At 43.4% G+C, this 21,167-nt stretch overlaps 1 protein-coding gene across 1 annotated transcript in view; it reads right to left on the bottom strand.

Annotated features, from left to right (window-relative positions):
• LOC121277230 (FRAS1-related extracellular matrix protein 1-like) overlaps nt 1-21,167 on the bottom strand; it is a 391,688-nt gene that overhangs the window by 173,524 nt on the left and 196,997 nt on the right. The window contains exon 15 of the mRNA XM_041186416.1: nt 830-1,082. Within this exon, the coding sequence (XP_041042350.1) occupies nt 830-1,082 (253 nt within the window). The remainder of the gene's footprint in view (nt 1-829; nt 1,083-21,167) is intronic.

Here is a 21,167-nt window from a genome sequence, read left to right as displayed (position 1 = left end):
TGAAGGGCCGAATGACCTACTCCTGCTCCTCATTTCAATGTTTAATGAGCATTTGTGTCTCCTCCATAAATATGTGCCTCCCACACTGCAGGATAAGGCCCTTGCTACAGTGAAAATGTGATCTGTTTGAACTCAGCACTGGGTTTAAATGACCTAGCTGAGTTTGGGTTTCCTTCATGAGTCACACCCCGCCCCCTTTGCCCTACTGGTGAAAATGGGATCTATCGGAAATGGGGGAAGGACTTTGGGTCCGGGTCCCGTCTGCCAATTTTAAAGGTCCACCAGAATCCGGCCCCTGAAGTCTGCCTTGTGACTTAGTGCTGAGCTCCGCAAGGGTCCACTGAAAATAGCCCCCAGTCACAAAAACACCTGTCAACCTTTGCTTTGTCACTTGCTCTAAGTCAATTTTGGATCCAACTTTCCACTTTCCCTTTCTGGCCAGTCTGCCTTGTGGGACAAGTGTGTAAAGAAAGAAATGTCTGCATTTATATAGCAATTTTCATGACTTCAGGATGTCCCAAAGCATTTTATGGCCAATTAATTAATTTTCAAGTACAGTTGCTGTTGTAACATGGAGATACGGCAGCCAATTTATAGACAGCAAGGTCTCACGAACAACAACGAGGTAACAACAAGGTAGTCTGTTTTGTTGATTTGGCTGGGGGATAAATATTAGCCAGGGCACTAGGGAAATCTGAGCTCAAGGGGCCTTTTATATCCGCATGAAAGGGCAAATGGGCTTTGGTTTCATGAGTGATCTGAAAGACATCAAACAGGTATAGATGTATGTTAAGAATGGACCAGCATTAAATAAGGAGCGACTGCTTACCAGTGTGTATGTACGTCACTGTTCCAGCAATGATATCTGCCTGAGAAAAGTGGTCAACAATCTGGCTGCCCTTCTGTACCACCCCATTAAATGGTTGCCTTGCAATCATGAACATCAGCTTTTCATCGTCGCTATCAATGTCAGTGGCATAGAGATTCTCTGCTGTAATAGTGACTTCTTCCCCTTCAAGGCAATACAACATGGAGCTCAGGCCAGGCTTCATTGCTGGAGGTTCATCATTCACTGGCAATACCTAGAGTGGAAACACAGAACACTAAAACAATCTGGGCTGCAACAGAACTGGCTAGCAGTCTCTTGTGCGTTATGTTGGAAACAAGATTAAACTTGACAGGGAGCCAACGTTTCCCATATTCCTGCCAAGTTATCAAAAAAAGTTAATCACTAAACATGAAATGCTATTGCAGCTAACAAATTGATTAGAATGCTATGTTAAACACTTTCCCTGTAGAAAAGTTGAAGATTGATAATTATTTGCAATTAGTTTGCAGTTTAGTTATGTGTAGCAGTCAAAGAATCAAAGTTTCTCAAGTTCTGTCGAAGGGTCACGAGGACTCGAAATGTCGGCTCTTTTCTTCTCCGTCGATGCTGCCGGGCCTGCTGAGTTTTTCCAGGTTGTTCTGTTTTTGTTTTGGATTTCCAGCATCCGCAGTTTTTTTGTTTTTATCTCTAAAGAATCAAAGTATGTTAATCTAATCTGCTATCATGTTCAATTGTGGGACATTAGTACATCAGATGACTTGATCTTTGTTACCATCTCACTCACACTTGACAAGTGAGAAAAAGCCACATGGCCTCAAGCCAGTGATGCAAGACATCAAGGGTGAACAGTTCTGTTCTGGGACCTTCAACCTCCCTAACCATTAAAACTTATCAGTTGCATTTTCCTAGGATTCTAAGGCCCATTGTGCAAAGAAAACAAGGTACTAAAACATTCAGCCTTGTGTCTAAATTTGTGCAGTTTAACTTATGATGTTTAAAAGAAGCAGTCACTTTCCTTCATCTTTGATTCTAAAAGCTTAGAATTAAGTTCTGTAATTAGCCTTTGTAGCCATGAAAGTTCTCATCTTTTATTAAGTAGGAATGTGTATTAATTGAATGTATTATGTTATATTTTTACTGCCTTAACTTTAGCACACCAATTACTTTCAAGCATTGACTTTATATGTATTTTATATAGACTTTGTGTAATTTCTGTAACTTTGTAATTTCTGTAAAGCTATGCACCACTCTGTATTTTTAATTAACTTATACCAAGTACTGGTAGTTACTGCAAAAGCATACAATGGCAAAGCAGGCTTCTCAACCAATAGCAGGGATAATCCAGAAAATTACAGGCCGGTGAGCATAACGTCAGTGGTAGGGAAATTATTGGAGAAGATGCTTTGTGACAGGATTTACCACCATTTGGAAGCAAAAGGGCATATTAGTGAGAGGCAGCATGGTTTTGTGAAGGGGAGGTCGTGTCTCACTAACTTCATTGAGTTTTTCAAGGAAGTGACAAAGATGATCGATGATGGAAGGGTAGTGGATGTTATCTACATGGATTTCAGTAAGGCCTTTGTCAAGGTCCCTCGTGGCAGACTGATACAAAAGGTAAAGTCGCACGGGATCAGAGGTAAGCTGGCAAGATGGATACAGAATTGGCTTGGTCATAGAAGACAGAGGGGAGCAGTGGAAGGGTGCTTTTCTGAATGGAGAGCTGTGACTAGTGGTGTTCCGCAGGGATCAATGCTGGGACCTTTGTTGTTTGTACTATACATAAATGATTTGAAGGAAAATGTAACTGGGCTAATTAGTAAGTTTGCAGACGACACCAAGTTTGGAGGAATTGCAGATAGTGAAGAGGATTGTCAAAGGATACAACTGGATATAGATCGGTTGGAGAATTGGGCGGAGAAATGGCAGATGGAGATTAATCCAGAGAAATGCGAGGTAATGCATTTTGGAAGGTCTAATACAGGCAGGAATTATACAGTAAATGGCAGAACCCTTAAGTGCATCGACGGGCAGAGGGATCTGGGTGTACAGGTCCACAGGTCACTGAAAGTGGCAACGCAGGTATGGCATGCTTGCCTTCATCGGCAGGGGTACTGAGTATAAAAGCTGGGAAGTCATGCTGCAGCTGTATAGAACCTTGGTTAGGCCACACTTGGAATATTGCGTGCAATTCTGGCCGGCCCATTACCAGAAGGATGTAGAGGCATTAGAGGTTTACCAGGATGCTGCCTGGTCTGGAGGTTATTAGCTTTGAGGAGAGGTTGGAAAAATTTGGATTGTTCTCATTAGAGTGACGGAGATTGAGGGGCGACTTGATAGAAGTTTACAAAATTATGAGTGGCATGGACAGAGTAGATAGTCAGAAGCCTTTTCCCAGGGTGGAAGAGTCAATTACTAGGGGACATAGATTTAAGGTGAGAGGAGAAAACTTTAGAGGAGATATGCGGGGCAAGTTTTTTTACACAGAAGGTAGTGTGTCTGGAATTCACTGCCCGAGTAGGTGGTGGAAGCAGGTGCGATAGCGGTGTTTAAGAGGCAGCTTGACAAATACATGAGTAGGATGGGAATAGAGGGATACAGACCCTGGAAGTGCAAAATGTTTTAGTTTGACAGGCAATATGATCGGCGCAGGCTTGGAGGGCCGAAGGGCCTGTTCCTGTGCTGTACTTTTCTTCAAAACACTTTAATAAATGCATGTTTTAGTGAGAATTTTACAGGACATACAATACCGATGCTTATAGATCAATTGGACATCTGGAACGAGGATCCGGTGTTCCTGGACATGTTCTCTTATCTCAAATAAGCAATCATCAAAACCATCCTAAAGCCCCCATTATCTTAGAAGAAAGTCGTAAAATGTAATGAAATGACAGAAAAGTTATAATGAGAGGGACAGTCCCATGAATAATCGACATCTTAATGGGCCAATCAGGCGACAAAGGAAAGTGACATCAATAGATGACCATCACCCTTGAGAAACCAATCAGAGACTGATCATGCACCAACTAAACACACGAACCAATCAGGAATCAGTAACATTCCCAATCATGCACACGGGTTGTGGTTTGGAAAGAGTTAAAAAGCACTAGCTTTGAGCTACCATGCGTGCTGAATTTGAAACTGCAGGCTGCTCGTCAGTTGAAAGCAGAAGACCAGAGCTCTCCAGAGAGAGCGAGAGAAGCAAGAACTGCACTGAGGCAGTAAAGTCACCGCCTAACTTTGTTAAGAGTATTTTTTTTTTTGCGTAATAAATGTTTCCTGAGTTACATCACTAAATTGTCTCCTATTGCCTGAATGGTTAAAGTCTCAAAAGAACAAGTTAATATTGAGTAAGTGGATTTGGAGGTTAAACACCCCCCAAAAAAACTAACAATCCTGACTTTAGTGTAAATGAGTGGCAGGCCGTTTTACACCTCTCCACTTTTTGTTCTAATTGGCTTCAAAGTAATAAATTCAATTGCTTTACACTATCACACAAAATCATATTCAATCCCAATGACTACTCTTTAAATAAATTCTAGTCTGATTGATAATTATTTTTAATATTAATGATGCTGGCACTTCCAGTACTATGAAGTCACCATTCAAATCAGTTTGAATGGGAGAAGCAGATGCTGACAGGATTATTAAAAGGAAAGGATTCTCAGGAGAATATTACTTAGCAATTATTTTGTTGTGATAATGGGGAAAATTGTTAAGAAGGTTTCCTGCCTGTAAAAGATATGCACCTTTTTATTCATCTATGTGAACTGTGGAAATCCCTCATGTACTGGCACAGAAGATACCATAAGCCTCTGGAGTAGAGGTCTGTTAATTTGTTTTAGTAGCCGTTTTAGTCATATGCCTCTGTTTTATTTTCTTCCCTAAGATGTGGCTGCAGTGGCTAGAGCACTTTACTAAACTGAGGCCCTAATCATGTCTGCCAAATGACCATAGATGTCATAAGGATTGTTTTCCTTAGAACAGAGAAGGTGAAGGAGAAACTGAATAAAGGTGTTCAAAACCATGAAGGATTTTCATAGTGTAAATAAGGAGAAAAAGTTTCCATTGGCAGGAGAGTGACCAACCAGAGGACTCAAATTTAAGAACATTGGCAAATAAAAAGGCCAAGGAGAAATGAAGAGAATTCATTTTATGTAGAGAACTGTCATAATCCAGAAAGTGCTGGTGGAAGCAGATTCAATAGGAACTTACAAAAGGGAATTGGATATGTTCTCGTGGGGGAAAAAATTGCAGGGTAATGCGAGAAGCACAGGAAAGTGGAACTAACTAGCAGCTCTTTCAAAGAGTTGGTAAAGGCATGATGGGTTAAATGTTCTGCTGTATGATTCTGTGTGTATCCCCTTCCTGTCATGTATAAGCACATTCGACATCTCACCCGATCCCCATTGAGGAATTTTCTCCTGCATTTTAAAGTCACTGTCAATCTCTAACAAAAGAACAAGTGGTTATTTAACCCTTATCATACCTTAGATAAAATTACTTGTTCAGACAAGTCAAATGAAGGAGAGACTCTGGAATATGTTGAGCACTTCCCATACCTGGGCAGCCACCTCTCTCAAATGGTCACCATTGACAAAGAGATTCAAGACTAAATTAGCTGTGCCAGCTCAGCCTTCTACAAACTCTGGTAGTGAGTGATTGACAACAAAGACCTCTGCAAGTCAACAAAAGTCCTAGTGTACAGGCCAGTTGTCATCACCACACTCCTGTACCGTGGTGAGGCCTGGACTGCGTATCAGTGACACATAACACGCCAGAGAAATTCCATCAACAATACCTCCGCTGCATCTTCCAGATGCAGTGGGAGAACCATCAAACAAACACTAGTGTCCTTCTTGAAGCCAGCTTCACAAGCCTTCAGGCTAAGCTCTTGTAAAATAAACTACAATGAAGACTGCTCTGCTGCGCGGGCTGAACTCCAATGTTGACGACATAGTTGGCCTCTAACAGTGTCAAGTCAAGAGGGGTACAAGCAGCTGAATCTCACTCCAGCTTCCCCTTCTCCTCAAAGAGTCAGCCAGGGGCCATTAGGCCTCCATAGGGAGGAGGACCAGCAGCTCAACACCCTGAAACTATCCATCCAGGTGACTCCATGAATGTCCAGCTGATCCAAATCCCCTCTTCCTGTGATGACCGCAGCTCCAGCTCCACAGGCCGAGGAGAGGGCAGCTGGTCCACAGCAGGACATCCAAAGCAGGCCGGGGTCCTCCTAGTCTTGGCCCTGTAGAGGACAGTGGCCCAGGTCATGAGACAACATGCTGCATCCACCTCTGCTGTGGATGTCCAGAGAGCACCAGGATGTAGCAGCCAGACTGCTGCAGTCTGAGGCCGCCGCACGGGTGTCATCAGCCACCTCCTCTATGGTAGCCCTTGTACATTAGGAGCCATCCCTGCAGCCTCTATGGACCCTGGAAGATGTCAGGTATCAGAGACCTGTTAAGGATGTAGGAATCGTGGAAACTCCCTGGAAATCATGTGCAGACCTGTAGGATGTGCTTATGATGGTCGCACACCAGCTGACTATTCAGTGAGTTGAAGCCCATGCAGTTGACGTAGTCGACTGCTTGTTGCCACAGAGATCTGAACGCCACGAGTGCAGTCAATGGCACCCTGCACCTGTAGAAAACCTGAGATCTGCACAAATCTCAGCGCTCTGGCATCTTGGCTTTCCTGATCCCGGTCAAAATACACAAAGTTTGCGAAGTTAGTGTCCGTGACCTCCTGGATACACTTGTGCATGGAAGCTTATAAGATCCATAAAGGTCACTCGTGGAGCCCTGGAAGGAGCCACTGGCATAAAAATCAAGCGCCACGGTCACTTTCACAGCCACTGGCAGTGGTTGCCTTCCATGTCCCCTTGCCACCAAATCCTGCAGCAGCTGGCATATGTGGTCGACCAGTTCCCTAGATATGCAGTGACACTTGTTCTCAGTCATCTGCAGGAATGACAGGCGTGGTCAATAGACCCTGGGTCTAGCGAAGCGCCTACGAGCAACGGATCTCTGTGGATCTTCAGCTGCATGCACAGCAGGCCTTGCTGCCCCTTCATCTTGAGGGAGATGTTTCTTGCTTTGCCAAGACAAGCGCCCCCACTGCACTCTTTTTCTTCTCTGTTCCTTGTAAGCCATGAGGCACACCGCTAGATCACCAGACTCCACGATCCTGATGTTATCCTCCTGCAGGATCAAAGAAAGAGCTCTGAAGAAGAGTCATACGGACTTGAAAAATTAACTGTCTTTCTCTCCACAGATGCTGTCAGACCTGCTGAGTTTTTCCAGCATTTTTTGTTTTTATATCAAAGGGAGAGTATATAGATAAAGGGAACCAGTAGATGTAATATTTTTAGATTTCCAAAAGACATTTGATAAGGTACCACACATAAGGCTATTCAATAAGCTAAGAGCCTATGGTGTTGGAGGTAGTATAGGAGCATGGATAGAGGATTGGCTAACTAATGGAAGACAGAGAATTGGGATAAGGGGGCTATTTTCAGGATGGCAACTTGTAACTAGTGGAGTGCTACAGGGATCAGTGCTGAGGCCACAATTATTTACAATATACATCAATAACTTGGACGAAGGAAGTGAATGTACTATTGGCAAGTTTGTGGATGACACAAAAATAGGTGGGAAGGCAAGTGGTGAGGATGACACAAAGAGTATACAGAGGGATATAGACAGGTTAAGTGAGTGGACAAAAACATGGCAGACGGAATATAATGTGGGAAAATGTGAGGTTATGTACTTTGGCAGGAAGAATAGAGGAGCTGAATATTATTTAAATGGAGAAAGACTGCAGAAAGTTGCAGCACAGAGGGATTTGGGGGTTATCTTACATGAATCTCAAAGGGCTAGCATGCAAGTTCAGCGGGTAATAGGGAAGGCAAATGAAATGTTGGCCTTTATTTCAAAGGGAATGGAGTAGAAAAATAGGGAAGTCTTGCTAAAACTATACAAGGCACTAGTTAGACCACACCTAGAATACTGTGAACAGTTTTGGTCCCCTTATCTAGGGAAAGATATATTGGCATTGGAGGCAGTCCAGAGAAGGTTCACTAGGTTGATCCCAGGTATGGAGGGATTTTCTTATGAGGAGAGGTTGAGTCAGTTGGGCCTGTACTCAGTGGAGTTTCGAAGAATGAGAGGTGACCTTATTGAAACATATATGATTCTTAGGGGGCTAGACAGGGTAGATGCTGAGAGGTTGTTTCCCCTTGCGGGCATAATCTCAGAGTAAGGGTTCTCCCGTTTTATACAGAGTTAAGGAGAAAGTTATTCTCTCAGAGGGTAATGAATCTGTGGAATTCTTTACTTCAGAGGGCTGTAGAGGCTGGGTTGTTAAGTATATTCAAGGCTGAGATAGACAGATTTTTAATCATTAAGGGAATCAAGGGTTATGGGGAAAAAGCAGGAAAGTGGAGTTGAGGATTATCAGATCAGCCATGATCTCATTGAATGGCAGAGCAGACTTGGTGGGCCAAATGGCCTACTTTTGCTCCTACATCTTATGGTCTCATATGTGTCCTAAAAACCTCTCTTGGTTAAGTCTGAAGGCCTCTTCATGCATTCAGAAGAGTGCTGGCCAACACTTGGATGGTGCACTTTTTGGCTGTCCAAAACCCCACCTCCCTCACCAATTGGCTGCAGCTTCAGCCACTGGACTGCATGCCTTGCTTTCAGCCCAGGTGCAGCCATTCTCCATACCTGCTTTGCAAGGCTGCGCTGTTAGCTTGAACTTTGAGGGATACTGGTCCAAATCTTAATAAAGACATTGCAAGGGGCTGTGAGCCATGGCCACCTTTTGTAAGGAGATTCTATAACTTGCCCAGTCAGCCAATTGGTCTGCTGCCCCCTAAAATGCTCATTAATTTGCAGTCTGTACCTGAGGGGTGAAAATTTGAGGCATTTGGTGGCATTTTCATGCTTTTGCGTTGCTTGATTGGGCATAAAAGCTTCAGAGGCCCAATTCCAAGCATGTCAATGGAGTTGCTGCTGAGCGGTATCTCCAGTGGAAGAATGCTCACTTTTGACAATCTTTTCCAAGTGCATGGCAGTTTTGTTCACCACCCCCCTCAGCCCCGCACGTGCTTGCGTATTTCCTTCAGTCTGTGCTGCCTTGCTCATCCTGCTCCCTGGCATGTGCTTGTGTACATCGTTCAGTCTGTGCTGCTTTGCCCCTGCACTCCCCCTGCCTCCAGCCTCACCCACACTCGAGCCCTTTCCCAAAAGCGATTTGCCTGTGCCTGCCCACCTCAAAGACACAGTGCCTCTTCCTTGATATCCTACAGGCGATGCTGGCGAGTGATGCACAAGTTAGGTGCGCTCACCTCCAAGTTCCCCTCAAAGTTTAGCTCACCAGGTACATGTCTTTTAAAGGCAGTCGTGAAGCACTCTGTTCTGATGTCACACCGACGTGGGCGGTAAATTTGATGTGGGTGGATATTTCCGGGGATCAGGACTTATAATGAGATGCTATAATATTGAAATTAGGTTCCTGATGTGTGGCAACAGGTAACGCGGCCTGCCGTTGACGGATGGAGGAGACAATTGCAAACTGGTTTAATGATGGCGTGAAACCAATTTTTGGCCTTCTTGCCATATTGTTTGCTCATACTTGCCATGACACCTGCCACCAACAGGACTGGACGCCCTTTGTATCCTTCTCACAATTTGTTTTCTTACCTATCTTTGTAACATCAGCAAATTTGGCCACAATACAGTCAGTCTCTTCATCCAAGTCATTAACATAGATCATAAATGGTTGAGGCCTCAGCACTGATCTCTGCGGCTCTCCATTAGTTACAGTTTGCCAACCTGTAAAAGAGCCGTTATCCCAACTCTTTGTTTCCTGTCAGCTAGCCAATCCTAGATCCCTGCTAATATATCACCCCAACAGCATAAATTCTTATCCTGTGGCACCGTGTTGAATGTCTTTTGGAAATCCAAATACACTACATCTACTGGTTCCCCTTTACCACCCTGTTTGTTACATCCTCAAAGAACTCTAATAAATTTGTCAAAAATGATTTCTCTTTCACAAAACTATGTTAACTCTGCCTGACTGTATTAGGATTTTCTAAAAGTGCTGCTACAAGCTCCTTAATAATGGATTCTAGCAATTTTTTCCTGACAAATGTTATACTAAAAGGCTTTCTATTTTCTATCTCCATCTTTCCTTAAATAGAGATATTACATGAGGTTTTCCAATCCGCTGGGGCCTTTCCAGATTTTTTGGAAATTACAACCAACACATTCACTATCTCTGCAAACACTTCCTTTACGTCCCATTAATTTTCCAGTCAAATAAAAGGGTCAGTGGCAGCATGGATACAAATGGGATAAGTGACAGGAGACAGAAAGCCGTGGTGGATGGTTGTTTTTCAGAGTGGAGAAGGTTATACAGAGGTATTCCCCAGGGGTCACTACTAGTGTTGGGAGCATGTTGATTACAGAACTGTGTTCCTTGAAGAAGTCTTCAGTAGGTTAACTGTAAGTTTCAATTAACAAGTAGAACTATTTACACATGTAGAGTAAAGGGTACAAGCTAGGCGCTATCTTCATGCTTAGGGCTTCACCAGTCTCTGCTCAACAATACACTGGCACCTGGGTCTGGGTCATGGGTGTTCTTACATAACTGTGTGGCTGATATTGTACTCAGTCCCACATTAACCCTGTATGTGCCAGACCCTTATACTACACCTCCCCCCAAATATTTATTCAATGCATATGGAGTGTGTAACTCCATATAGTTTATAAACTCCATATAGTTTACTTCATGTCTTACATTGTTATCAGTCTCATACATTTTCATTGTCATTACCACATTATTGCTATTACTGCATTATTGCTATTACTGTAATAAATGTTAAATAAGTGGAAATGATGGCATAGTTGTATTTTCACTGGACCAGTATTCCAGAGACCCAGGGTAATGCTCCAGGGACCTGGGTTCGAATCCTGCTACGGAAGATAGTGAAATTTGAATTCAATAAAATATTTGGAATTAAAAGTCTAATGATGACCATGAAACCAATGCTGATTGTCGTAAAAACCCACTAACTCACTAATGTCCTTTAGGGAAGGAATCTGCCGTCCTTACCTGGTCTGGCCTACATGTGACTCCAGACCCATTGCAATGTGGTTGACTCTTAAATGCCCCCTGAACAAGGGCAATTAGGGATGGGCAATAAATGCTGGCCTAACCATAGATACCCACATCCCTCAAACGAATTAAGAAAAAAAAAGCGCATTATTACAAGATTCTCACTGCCACATCTGCCCCCTTCAAGTCCTTGAATTTACAAATTCAGGCAGCCTGGAGGCCCTATAACCTTTCCATGTCTCGTTTGCTGTTCTGTCAGAGGGGTGGTAAGCTCTGTTGGTTCTGGTTTTTGACTTGGACACTGGACTTGCATTTGGCTATTCTTTCATTCTTTTTTCCCCATTCCTTTGTGTTGAGCCGCACTTGGTGGGTTCAGCTGTTGCGTTGATCAGGGGTTGCTGCAATTGTAAATTGTTTCTTGTGGGGTGGGCAAATATTGTTTTCATCTCTTTGGTGCTTCTTTCACTTCTTTTGTTATGTGGGCCATTTTGATAGATCTGGACATTTACGTTTCAACAATGAAACTTCATTCACACCTGTTCACAATTTTAGCTAAATTTTTGATTACTTTCTTCTCTTCCAGTTGTTTTTGCAGCATACAAGTCTTTTCATTCGGCCCAGCAACTACTCTGGTAAGCTAAGTTGGCTTCATCTCAGAGTTATTTGCGCAACTCTTATATAAGTTTGACAACTTTGCCTGGGCATTCAGTCCTGTTCAGAATGTTTCTTGTTTGGTCACTGACTGGTGTTTAGACTCTCTGTTCATTTGTTAGATCCTCAAGGTGTTTCTTAGAATTTTCTGTGCCTGCTTTAAAAGTCTGGATTTGCTCTTCCATACTAAGCATCTCGTCCATCATATTGTTCAGATTCGATCTGAGTTCAGCAATTTCAAGTGTTTTGGTAATTAATTCTGCATTCAAGCAACTGTTTTGATTCTTCAGCAATTCCTTCTCCTGTTCAAGAAATTTCTCATGATGCTTATTTGAAGTTCATCAAATTTTAATTTAATCTTTGCTGAATTTATTTGTAAAAGTTCATCAGTTAAGCATTTCAAGTTCCCTTTCAGTGTTCCACTTTCTGTGAGTGACACTCTAGTGTCCAGACTAGTTCTCATTTTTCCTTAACAAACTAATCTTTCTAGCGTGGAAGTTGCTTCTCTAGTACGGCAGAGTATAATTCCTCTGTGCCATCCTTCAAGCTCACATTCTGTAACTGTACTCCTGCCAATTGTTTTTGAAGCACCTCATGCTCTTTTGTGAGAACTTCCAACTCCACTTGCCATTCTATGTTCTTGATTTAATTTCTTCATATATCATTCTTGATTTCATCTCTTCATATATTACATTTTCCAAGGTTCCTTCAAAAGGTGCAACTGTTTTCTTCAGTGCTGCAGTCTCTTTCTTATACTTCTGAGCTTCCTCCTGGAATAAGGAACATTCCTGAATCTTCTCTGCCAACTGTTTCTTCAGCTCTTTCAGAGTGGTATTAAATTCATTTTGTTTCACTTTGTAATGTTCCCGAGGAGCAAACTCTGACTTAAGGGATCCCTGTAACGTGTGAAGGACCTTTAACAGGTTTTGCTTTTCATTGCGAAGCTCCAAACTTCATCGGGTTTTCTTATAATTTAACAGTGTCTTATTGAGCGTGTTCTGCTGTTACACCATTCTGCTGTTCAAGGTAATCTTAACTCTTCAGCGACATGATGGAATAATGTACTGTTTTTGAATTTGATCCTGAAGGACAATTAGCTGCTCTTTCAACTGTTCAGCTCTTATCTTCTCACTCTGCATTTCAGTGTATTGCTTTGTCACTACTGACAGCTCCAACACAGCTTTTTCTGAAGTAACATTCTGAGTTTTCCCAACTCCTGCTTCGATTTGCCAACCATGGAATTGAAGGTCATTATTTCCTCCTGGTACCTTGGTGACATCTCTGAGGTTTGTTTGTTCAGATCGCAAACACTTTGGCTCATTGAAGACTTTAGTTTATTGTGCGTTTTCAAAGGTATATACTTAGCTTGAATTTTGCGTTTCAAATCTTCCAGTTCAACTTTGATATGGACATTTTCTGATTTTACTTCTGCTTTTCCTTGCTCCACTTGTTGCTGGGTTTTATCCTTGTTGTTCACTGCCAGCTGCAGGTACAGGTTGGAAATATATCAGGGTCTTTAAAAATGTATCCCTTTATGACTTCTGGCAAGTTCTCTGCCTCTCTGGCACCCTCCTGTGATTTATTAGGGTATTGTCTTTTATCATGTCATCATTTTGCTGGAGGTTTTCAATGGCTCTTTTTAAGCTCTGTACTCTCCTCAACTTGAAAATTAAAATATTCGTAAAGGCTGTTAAGAGTTCCTCGAGGCTGGTTGAGGGTTCATCAATGCCATGCATTAGGATTATGAGATTTGCAAGATCACCAAACCAGTATAAAAATGCAATAATCGCAGCTTCCTCTGACCTTTTTTTTTTATTGAGATCTGATGCACTCCAGTAATGTAAAAAAATCACTTTTCAAGGATGCCACATATCCAAGAGCCAAATCCAATAGGAAGAGTCCAAACTGATCTGGTAAGTTTTTAATTTTGCTCCACAGTCAGTTAATATTATGTAGTTACAGCTTTAAATGTTGTTACCCTTTTAAGAATAGCTGTGCATTAACCATTGTTTTTAAGCTTTCCTGTAGAGTTAAAAGTTTGAAAAAAAGTTTGGGAAATGTCAGGGGTTTTAAAATTGGAGAATTGTGCTGGAAGGTGATTTCATTTCTTTGCTCTGCCTTCAGTCTTTTAAAGTTTCTTTGGGGTTTTTCACAGTTTTCGTGATGGTGGCTCTGAGACAGGGAATTTCTGCACTTGGTTTTGGCATGCTCCGCAAAATGGTCACAGCATCACAGAATTTTAACAGCGTAGAAGAAGGCCATTCAGCCCATCGTATCTGGACCAGCTCTCCAAATGACCTAGTGCCATTGCCCTGCCTTTTCCCCATACCCTCGCACATTGCTTCTATTAAAATAATAACCTAATGTCCTCATGAATGCCTCGGGCACACATCCAGACAGTGCATTCAAGACCCAAGCCACTACTTGTGTGAAAAAGCTTTTTCTCACGTCACATATGCTTCTTTTGCATGATGGTGATGGTGCACTTCTTGAAAAAGACTCTTAGCAATGGCTGCCTGGATCGGCTGTGTGACAACTTCTTTTGTTCTGCGTCTTGCTATAGGAAATAACGAGGTGCTCAAATTTAAAGTTATGCTTGTTGTTTTCCAAGCTGGATAGTCATGAAGTTCCCAAGAGCTTTAAATAATTAATTCTTTTTTCCTATTTCGTGAATTTGGAGACCACACTTTGGGTCTCCGAATGGTGACCTGGAATTTAGCAATGGGCTTTCCTTCAATGGCGCCTCTGGCACGAATTAGGTAAAGGGTTCTCAGGACTAGCTGCAGCCTGGAACTTTAAAAGACTTAGCTCACACTTGCAAGCTCAGCGAACTCTGGTCTCTGAGGCTGGACTTCCAAGAGAAATTCAATGGAGTCTTCTGTTGCAGTAAAATTTCTGCCTGCAGCTTCCAGGCCTTTCCTCTGGAGCATTTTCTGGCAGATTTTCTTTGTGCTTCAGGTCCTGTTGCAAGCTTCTCTCGGGTGTCAGAATTTTGACTAAAGCTTTTTCTTAGTCCCCCAGAATCTAAGCTTGTTTCAACATTTTAGCGAGGTTGAGAGCTTTAATCCCCAGCTGCCACCATGTTGGGAGGGTGTCGGTTACAGAATGGTGTCTCTTGAAGGAGTCTTTGTAGTCTTCAGCAGGTTAACTGTAAGTCTTTATTCACAGGTAGAACTATTTCCATATGTACAGTAAAGGGTACAGGCTAGGAGCTATCTCTATACTTAAGTCTTAACCCATCTCTGCTTAACACCACAGTGACCCTGGGTTTGGGTCATGCGCCTTTTTACAGCACTGTGTGGGCAGTACTGTACGCAGTCCCACATTAACCCTGTATGTGCCAGACCCTTATACTACAACTGGGAACACTGCTTGTGTTGATATTGGACTTGTGTGCACAATGCAAAACTTTGCGGATGAATAAAGCGTTGGGGACTGTAGAGGATAGTGATAAACTTAACAAAGATACAGACAAGCTGGTGGAATAAGCAGTTGTGTGGCAGATGAAATTTAATACAGAGAGATGCAAAATGATACATTTTGATAGGAAGAAGGAGGTGAGACTATATAAAGTAAAGGATATAATACTAAAAACAGGTGCAGGAGCAGAGGGACCTGGGGTATATGTACACAAACCATTGAAGCTGCAGGACAGGTTGAGAAAATGGTTAAAAAGACACAGGAGTCCCAGGCCTCATAAATAGTAGCATAGAGTGCAAAAGCAAACAAGTTATGATGCACCTTTATAAAACACTGGTTTGGCCACAATTCTGGGCAATGCACTTTAGAAAGGATGTGAAGGATTTTGAGAGGGTGCAGAAGAGATTTATTAGAATAGTTCCAGGGTGAGAGACTATGGGTGGAATTTTCCTTGCCTGTTGGCGTCGGGCATGTTTGGCGAAATGAGTGGACAATATGGCAAGAAGTCCAAAAATCAGTTTCATGACGTCATGAATCCAATTTGCAATCATCCACGCTGTCCATCAGTGGTGGGACGCATTTCCTGCTGTTGGATGTCAGGAGCTTCATTGTAATACATCTGCATATCATTGTAAGCCCAGCTTGCCAGAATCATCCACCCACGCTGGATCATCTGAGCATGTTGGTTCACAACTGTACATGAGTGACAGCACTCACAGTCATCAGCACCAGGCTTCGCAAACAGCATCACATCACTTTTAGAGGGGATCACAAGTAGGTCTCTATCTACCAGATCAGTCATATGTGGGTGGCTTTTCAACAGCTGCAAGGCTAGGGCTTGCTTGGGGAAGGGGGAGAAGTGGCCTCAGGGAAGGGAAGAGGCTGCAGGACAGGGGCTGCACTGGGGAAGGGAGTAACCCAGTGTGCAAATGGGGGGACAAGTTGATCTGTGCAAATAGCCTCAAGATGGTGAGGGCTGAGGAGGCAGTCTCCACAGGAGATCAGGCCAGATGGACATATGAGGGAGTGTGAGAGAGAGTAAGTGGTGATGTCCCTTGAGACAGCAGTGAGTGAGTTGCCAGTTAAAGTGTGATGGGCTTGAGTGTGAGAGTTTAGGGTGATGAGATGGTTGCCATACCCTGGCAGCACGGATGAGATCATTCATCCTGTTCCTGCATTGGATGACTAACCTCTTCAGTGCAGCATTGGCACTGATCACCACTGCCATCGTCTACCAAGCTGCAGTGGTAATGTTGCAGCCCCTCCTGCAGCCAGAGCCGGGGTACAGGACATCCATGGCATCCAAAAGGCTCTCAAGGGGTGCATCACTAAACCTGGGGCTGCAGTCTTCTTACCTTTCAGGGCAACGCCATCTGTGTAGCAGTCCTGGGCTGGAAGCAGTGAGAGGTGTGCGCATGACTGAACGTGATGAAGCAGTGAGATGACGGCGTGGTGGGAGATCGGAGCCAGAAGGGCAGTGGAACAGTGTGTTCCTCGGGAATGCATGATTAATGAGGCAGGATGGGGACAATATGGCATGAGAAGCCGCCATTGCGGTCAGTGGGTAGAACATTCCTTTCTCCGCCCACTACCGCACTTAGTGCAAATCTGGGACAAATCCGCCTTATAGTTTCTTAGATAGATTGGAAAATCTGGGGTTCTTCATCCAACATTCCAGATGTGTCTCAGTAAAAAGTGCCTGAATCACAAGATTTTCACTCTGGGAGGGGCTGGGTGCAGAATGAAGTTGGGCCTGCCAACTCCTGAGGCAGATACTAGGAGGACATGGTAGGCAACTGCCAAGGCAGGCTAGTTAGAAGGCCCTGACTTAGAATTAAATTGGCATTCCTTCACTGTTGCTAGCTTAAAATCTGGGAACTCCTCTTCTTCCAGCACTGTGGGTATACCTGCATCAGATGGACAAAGTAGTTCAAGAAGGTGGCACGCTGTCACCTTCTTAAAGACAATTAGGGATGAACAAAAAAATGCAAGCTCAGCCAGTGATGTCCACAATCCATAAAAAGAATAGAAAAAATGTAGGAAGGAAGAAAAAAAAATCATTCATCTCATTACTTCATGTCAAATGATATTTTTTTTAGAGACATACTGGTGTCAAGAAAAACTTTTTCTTCAACATGTAAATTAATCTGGTAATATCAGTCATATATATTTTGGTTGTGTTAACAGTAAAAATAAATATGCAACCCAACCTGTTAAATTTTAGGCGTTGATATTGGTTTAGTCAGAGTATATTCATGGAAATTATGAATATGTACCATTCAACATTTTAAGGTATAAGTTTTTTTTAAGTGTATTTATTAAATTGTGAGAGCTGAGCATTCTGTTACACTGCCCTCTCTGTTGAGGAGATTTAAATAAAACCTTCAACATGGCTACTAACTGCTGAGCATATGTGGGTCTATACTTTGCACCATAGACACACGCTCCTTCCATTTTCTAACGCATGCTCTGGTCCCTCCGAACCATATCCCCAGCACCTTCAGGCCGTCAGCCCTGACGGTGAAAGGGACAAATGATCGGTCAGCCCAGTTCCCAAAGATCATGGCTTCGCTCTTCCCACGGTTTACTTTGGCTCCTGAGGCCAGTTCGAACTGGTTGCAGATGTGGATGAGTCTGTGGTTCTGTCTTCACAAAGGGGAACAAAAATAACATAACAGAATTGTTGGGGAACACAGGGTTTATTGGGAGGGAGGAACTGAAAGAAATAAGTATTAGTAGGGAAATGGTGTTGGTGAAATTGATGGGATTGAAGGCCGATAAATCCCCAGGGCCTGATAATCTACATCCCAGAGCACTTAAAGAAATGGTTCTAGAAACAGTGGATGTATTGGTGGTCATCTTCCGAGATTCTATAGACTCTGGAACAGTTCCTACAGATTGGAGGGTAGCTAATGTAACCTTGCTATTTAAAAAGGGAGGTAGAGAGAAAACAGGGAATTATAGTCCAGTCAGTCTGACGCCAGTAGTGGGGAAAATTCTAGAATCCATTATAAATGACTTAATAGCTGAGCGCTTGGAAAACAGTGGCAGAATCGGACAGAGTCAGCATGGATTTACGAAAGGGAAATCATGCTTGACAAATCTACTGGAATTTTTCAAGGATGTAACTAGTAGAGTTAGTGAGGGGGAGCATGATGGATGTGGTTTATTTGGACTTTCAGAAGGCTTTCAACAAAGTCCCACATAAGAGATTGGCGTGTAAAATTAAAGCGCATGGGATTGGGGGTTGATTGCGATGGATAGAAAACTGGTTGGCAGACAGGAAACAAAGAATAGGAATAAACGGGTCCTTTTCCCGAATGGCAGGCAGTAGGGTACTGCAGGGATCAGTGCTGGGATCCCAGATGTTCACAATATATATTAATGATTTAGATGAGGGAACTAAATTTGCTAATGACACAAAGCTGGGTGGGAGGGTGAGCTGTGAGGAGGATGCAGAGATGCTTCAGTGTGATTTGGACAAGCTGAGTGAGTGGGCAAATGCATGGCAGATGCAGTACAATGTGGATAAATGTGAGGTTATCCACTTTGGTAGCAAAAGCAGGAAGGCAGATTATTATCTGAGTGGCCATAAATTGATAGAGGGGAATGTGCAATGAGACCTGGGTGTCCTTGTACAACAATCGCTGAAGGTAAGCATGCAGATGCAGCAGGTGGTAAAGAAGTCAAATGGTATGTTGGCCTTCAAAGCAAGAAGTTTCGAGTACAGGAGCCGGGATGTCTTGCTGCAATTATACAGGGCCTTGGTGAGACCACACCTGGAATATAGTGTGCAGTTTTGATCTCCTTATCTGAGGAAGGATGTTCTTGCTATTGAGGGAGTGCAGCGAAGGTTTACCAGGCTGATTCCTGGGTTGGCGGTACTGACATATGAGGAGACATTGAGTTGGTTAGGATTATATTCACTGGAGTTCAGAAGAATGAGAGGGGATCTCATAGAAACCTATAAAATTCTAACAGGACTAGACAGGATAGATGCAGGAAGGATGTTCCTAATAGTGGGGGAGTCCAGAACAGAGGTCATAGTCTGAGGATACGGGGTAGACCATTTAGGAGTGAGATGAGAAGAAATGTCTTCACCCAGAGAGTGGTGAGCCTGTGGAATTCGCTACCACAGAAAGTAGTTGAGGCCAAAATATTGTATGTTTTCAAGAAGGAGTTCGATATAGCTCTTGGGGCGAAAGGAGTCAAAGGATATGGGGAGAAATTGGATTAGTTTGGGAGTTTGTTAAAAGTTACGATTGTTGTAATTTGTAGCCATGTGTATACATTTAACCTGTGTAATTAATAAAATATTTCATTTAGCTTAATGTAAAACATTGAGAACTAGTGGTCTATTCCTGTGTTTAGAGTCGCATCTCAAACATAACACTTAAAATTATTGGTAATGACAGTTGTTTAAAGTTTCCCTCTGGGATTTTGAAATAACTCCGCTTTACCAACTGCAACGGTCATAATATCACCAATCCAGCTTGGTGGCAGCAGTGGTCAGAGTTAATGCCCTGCAAAAGATGACAGCCACCCAGTGCTGCAAGAGGATGAATGATCTCCTCCATTCCTCCAGGGTAAGTCACTCTTCTCACTGCTTTCACCTCACACACTCACAAACCCATCACACATCCACAGGGCCCTCATCCACTTCCAGTTCAAGGGACATCACCATTCACTCTCTCACACACAACGTCATTGTCCTCTTCCCGTCCATGGGACCACTCACCACCCACACATGCCAGGCATACTTATCATCTGGCCTGGCAGGCATCCTGCTTACACACTCTCCATCTCTATTCATGCAGGGCAAGCTGGCACACAACAAATGGGAGAGGTTGCAGGCTGTTGGAGGGAATGCCTGAAATCAAGGTCCTCACAGACTTTGAAAACAAAGCCATCCAGCTGGCCAGCGAGGATCTGGACTGGTCCTGTACTTACAATGAGGTCGGCGGTACTCTACCAAGTGAGGGTCCAGCAGTGCAACATCCATCAGACAACCATGCTGTGGATGATGTGGCAGAGGAAGGGACTTCCCAGGTCCCTGGCACTTGAAGGGCTGCAGGAGGCTAGAAATTTGCTGAATGCAACTCAGATGACAAGCCTCTGGACTCAGTCATGTCAGAATTGCTGGAGCTGCAAAAAGCAAGCTCGGGAACATCAGGAAGGGACGTCAGCTGCACTCCTCAGATTGCAAGGCACGATGGAGGAGTCCATCCACCTTCAGGATGAGGTGATAGTGCCGGCATGCCAACACACCAAGGTCAACACTGGTAGGATAGACTTGGTCCAGGACATCATTCCTGCACTGCTACGCGGGCTAAACTCCATCGCTGACAGTTGGTCTCCAAAAGCGTTTATGTGGGAGGGGTGCAGGGCAGCCCAATCTCACTCCAGCTAACTCTTCTTCTCAAGGAGTCAGCCAGGGGCTGTCGGGCATCCAAAGGGAGGAGGATCAACTGATGTACCTCCCCCCCCACCTTTGGACTATCTACCCAGTTGGGAGTGTCCGACCCATCCTAATTCCCTCTTCCTGTGCCCTCAACAGCTCCAGCTCCACAGGCCAAGGAGGCTGCCATTGCCATACAGCAGGACCCCGATAGCAGGCCAATGCCCTCCAGCTCTCAGCCCTCCAGAAGACACCCACCAAGGTCATTACAGAAAGGGTGTGGCAGTCAGCAGGCTGCCTCCACTTCCGCTGTGGATGTCCAGGGAGCACCAGAACGTAGTAGCAAGGTTAAAAAAGTTAAGATTATGTAACTCTTTCGAGTACAAACCCGTTCCCATCTGTTTCAGATGAAGTTACATTGTTTCACAGTTTGCCATTGTGAAATTTGAACTCTTGATCTTGGGGTTACAAACCCAGTACCATAACCACTTGGCTATTTAGGCCAAGCTAGAAGATGTAACTCTTTCAAGTACAAACCCGTTTCCATCTGTTTCAGATGAAGTTACATTGTTTCATAGTTTGCCATTGTGAGATTTGAACTCTTGATAATCTTTTAAATGAAAACAATTAAACCAAATCAACAAAATTGGGATAAATCAGGCACAGCCCCTAAGTCAGGTCAGCTGTAAAACCAAGGACAAAAATTTAAAGGAACCTTACAAACTTTAAATCAAAATGTGATTAAAG

The sequence above is a fragment of the Carcharodon carcharias genome, chromosome 4 (genome assembly GCF_017639515.1).
Source record: "Carcharodon carcharias isolate sCarCar2 chromosome 4, sCarCar2.pri, whole genome shotgun sequence".
Lineage (NCBI taxonomy): Eukaryota > Metazoa > Chordata > Chondrichthyes > Lamniformes > Lamnidae > Carcharodon > Carcharodon carcharias.
The sequence above is the reverse complement of the archived record's forward strand: the minus strand, read 5'-3'. Positions and strand labels throughout refer to the sequence as shown.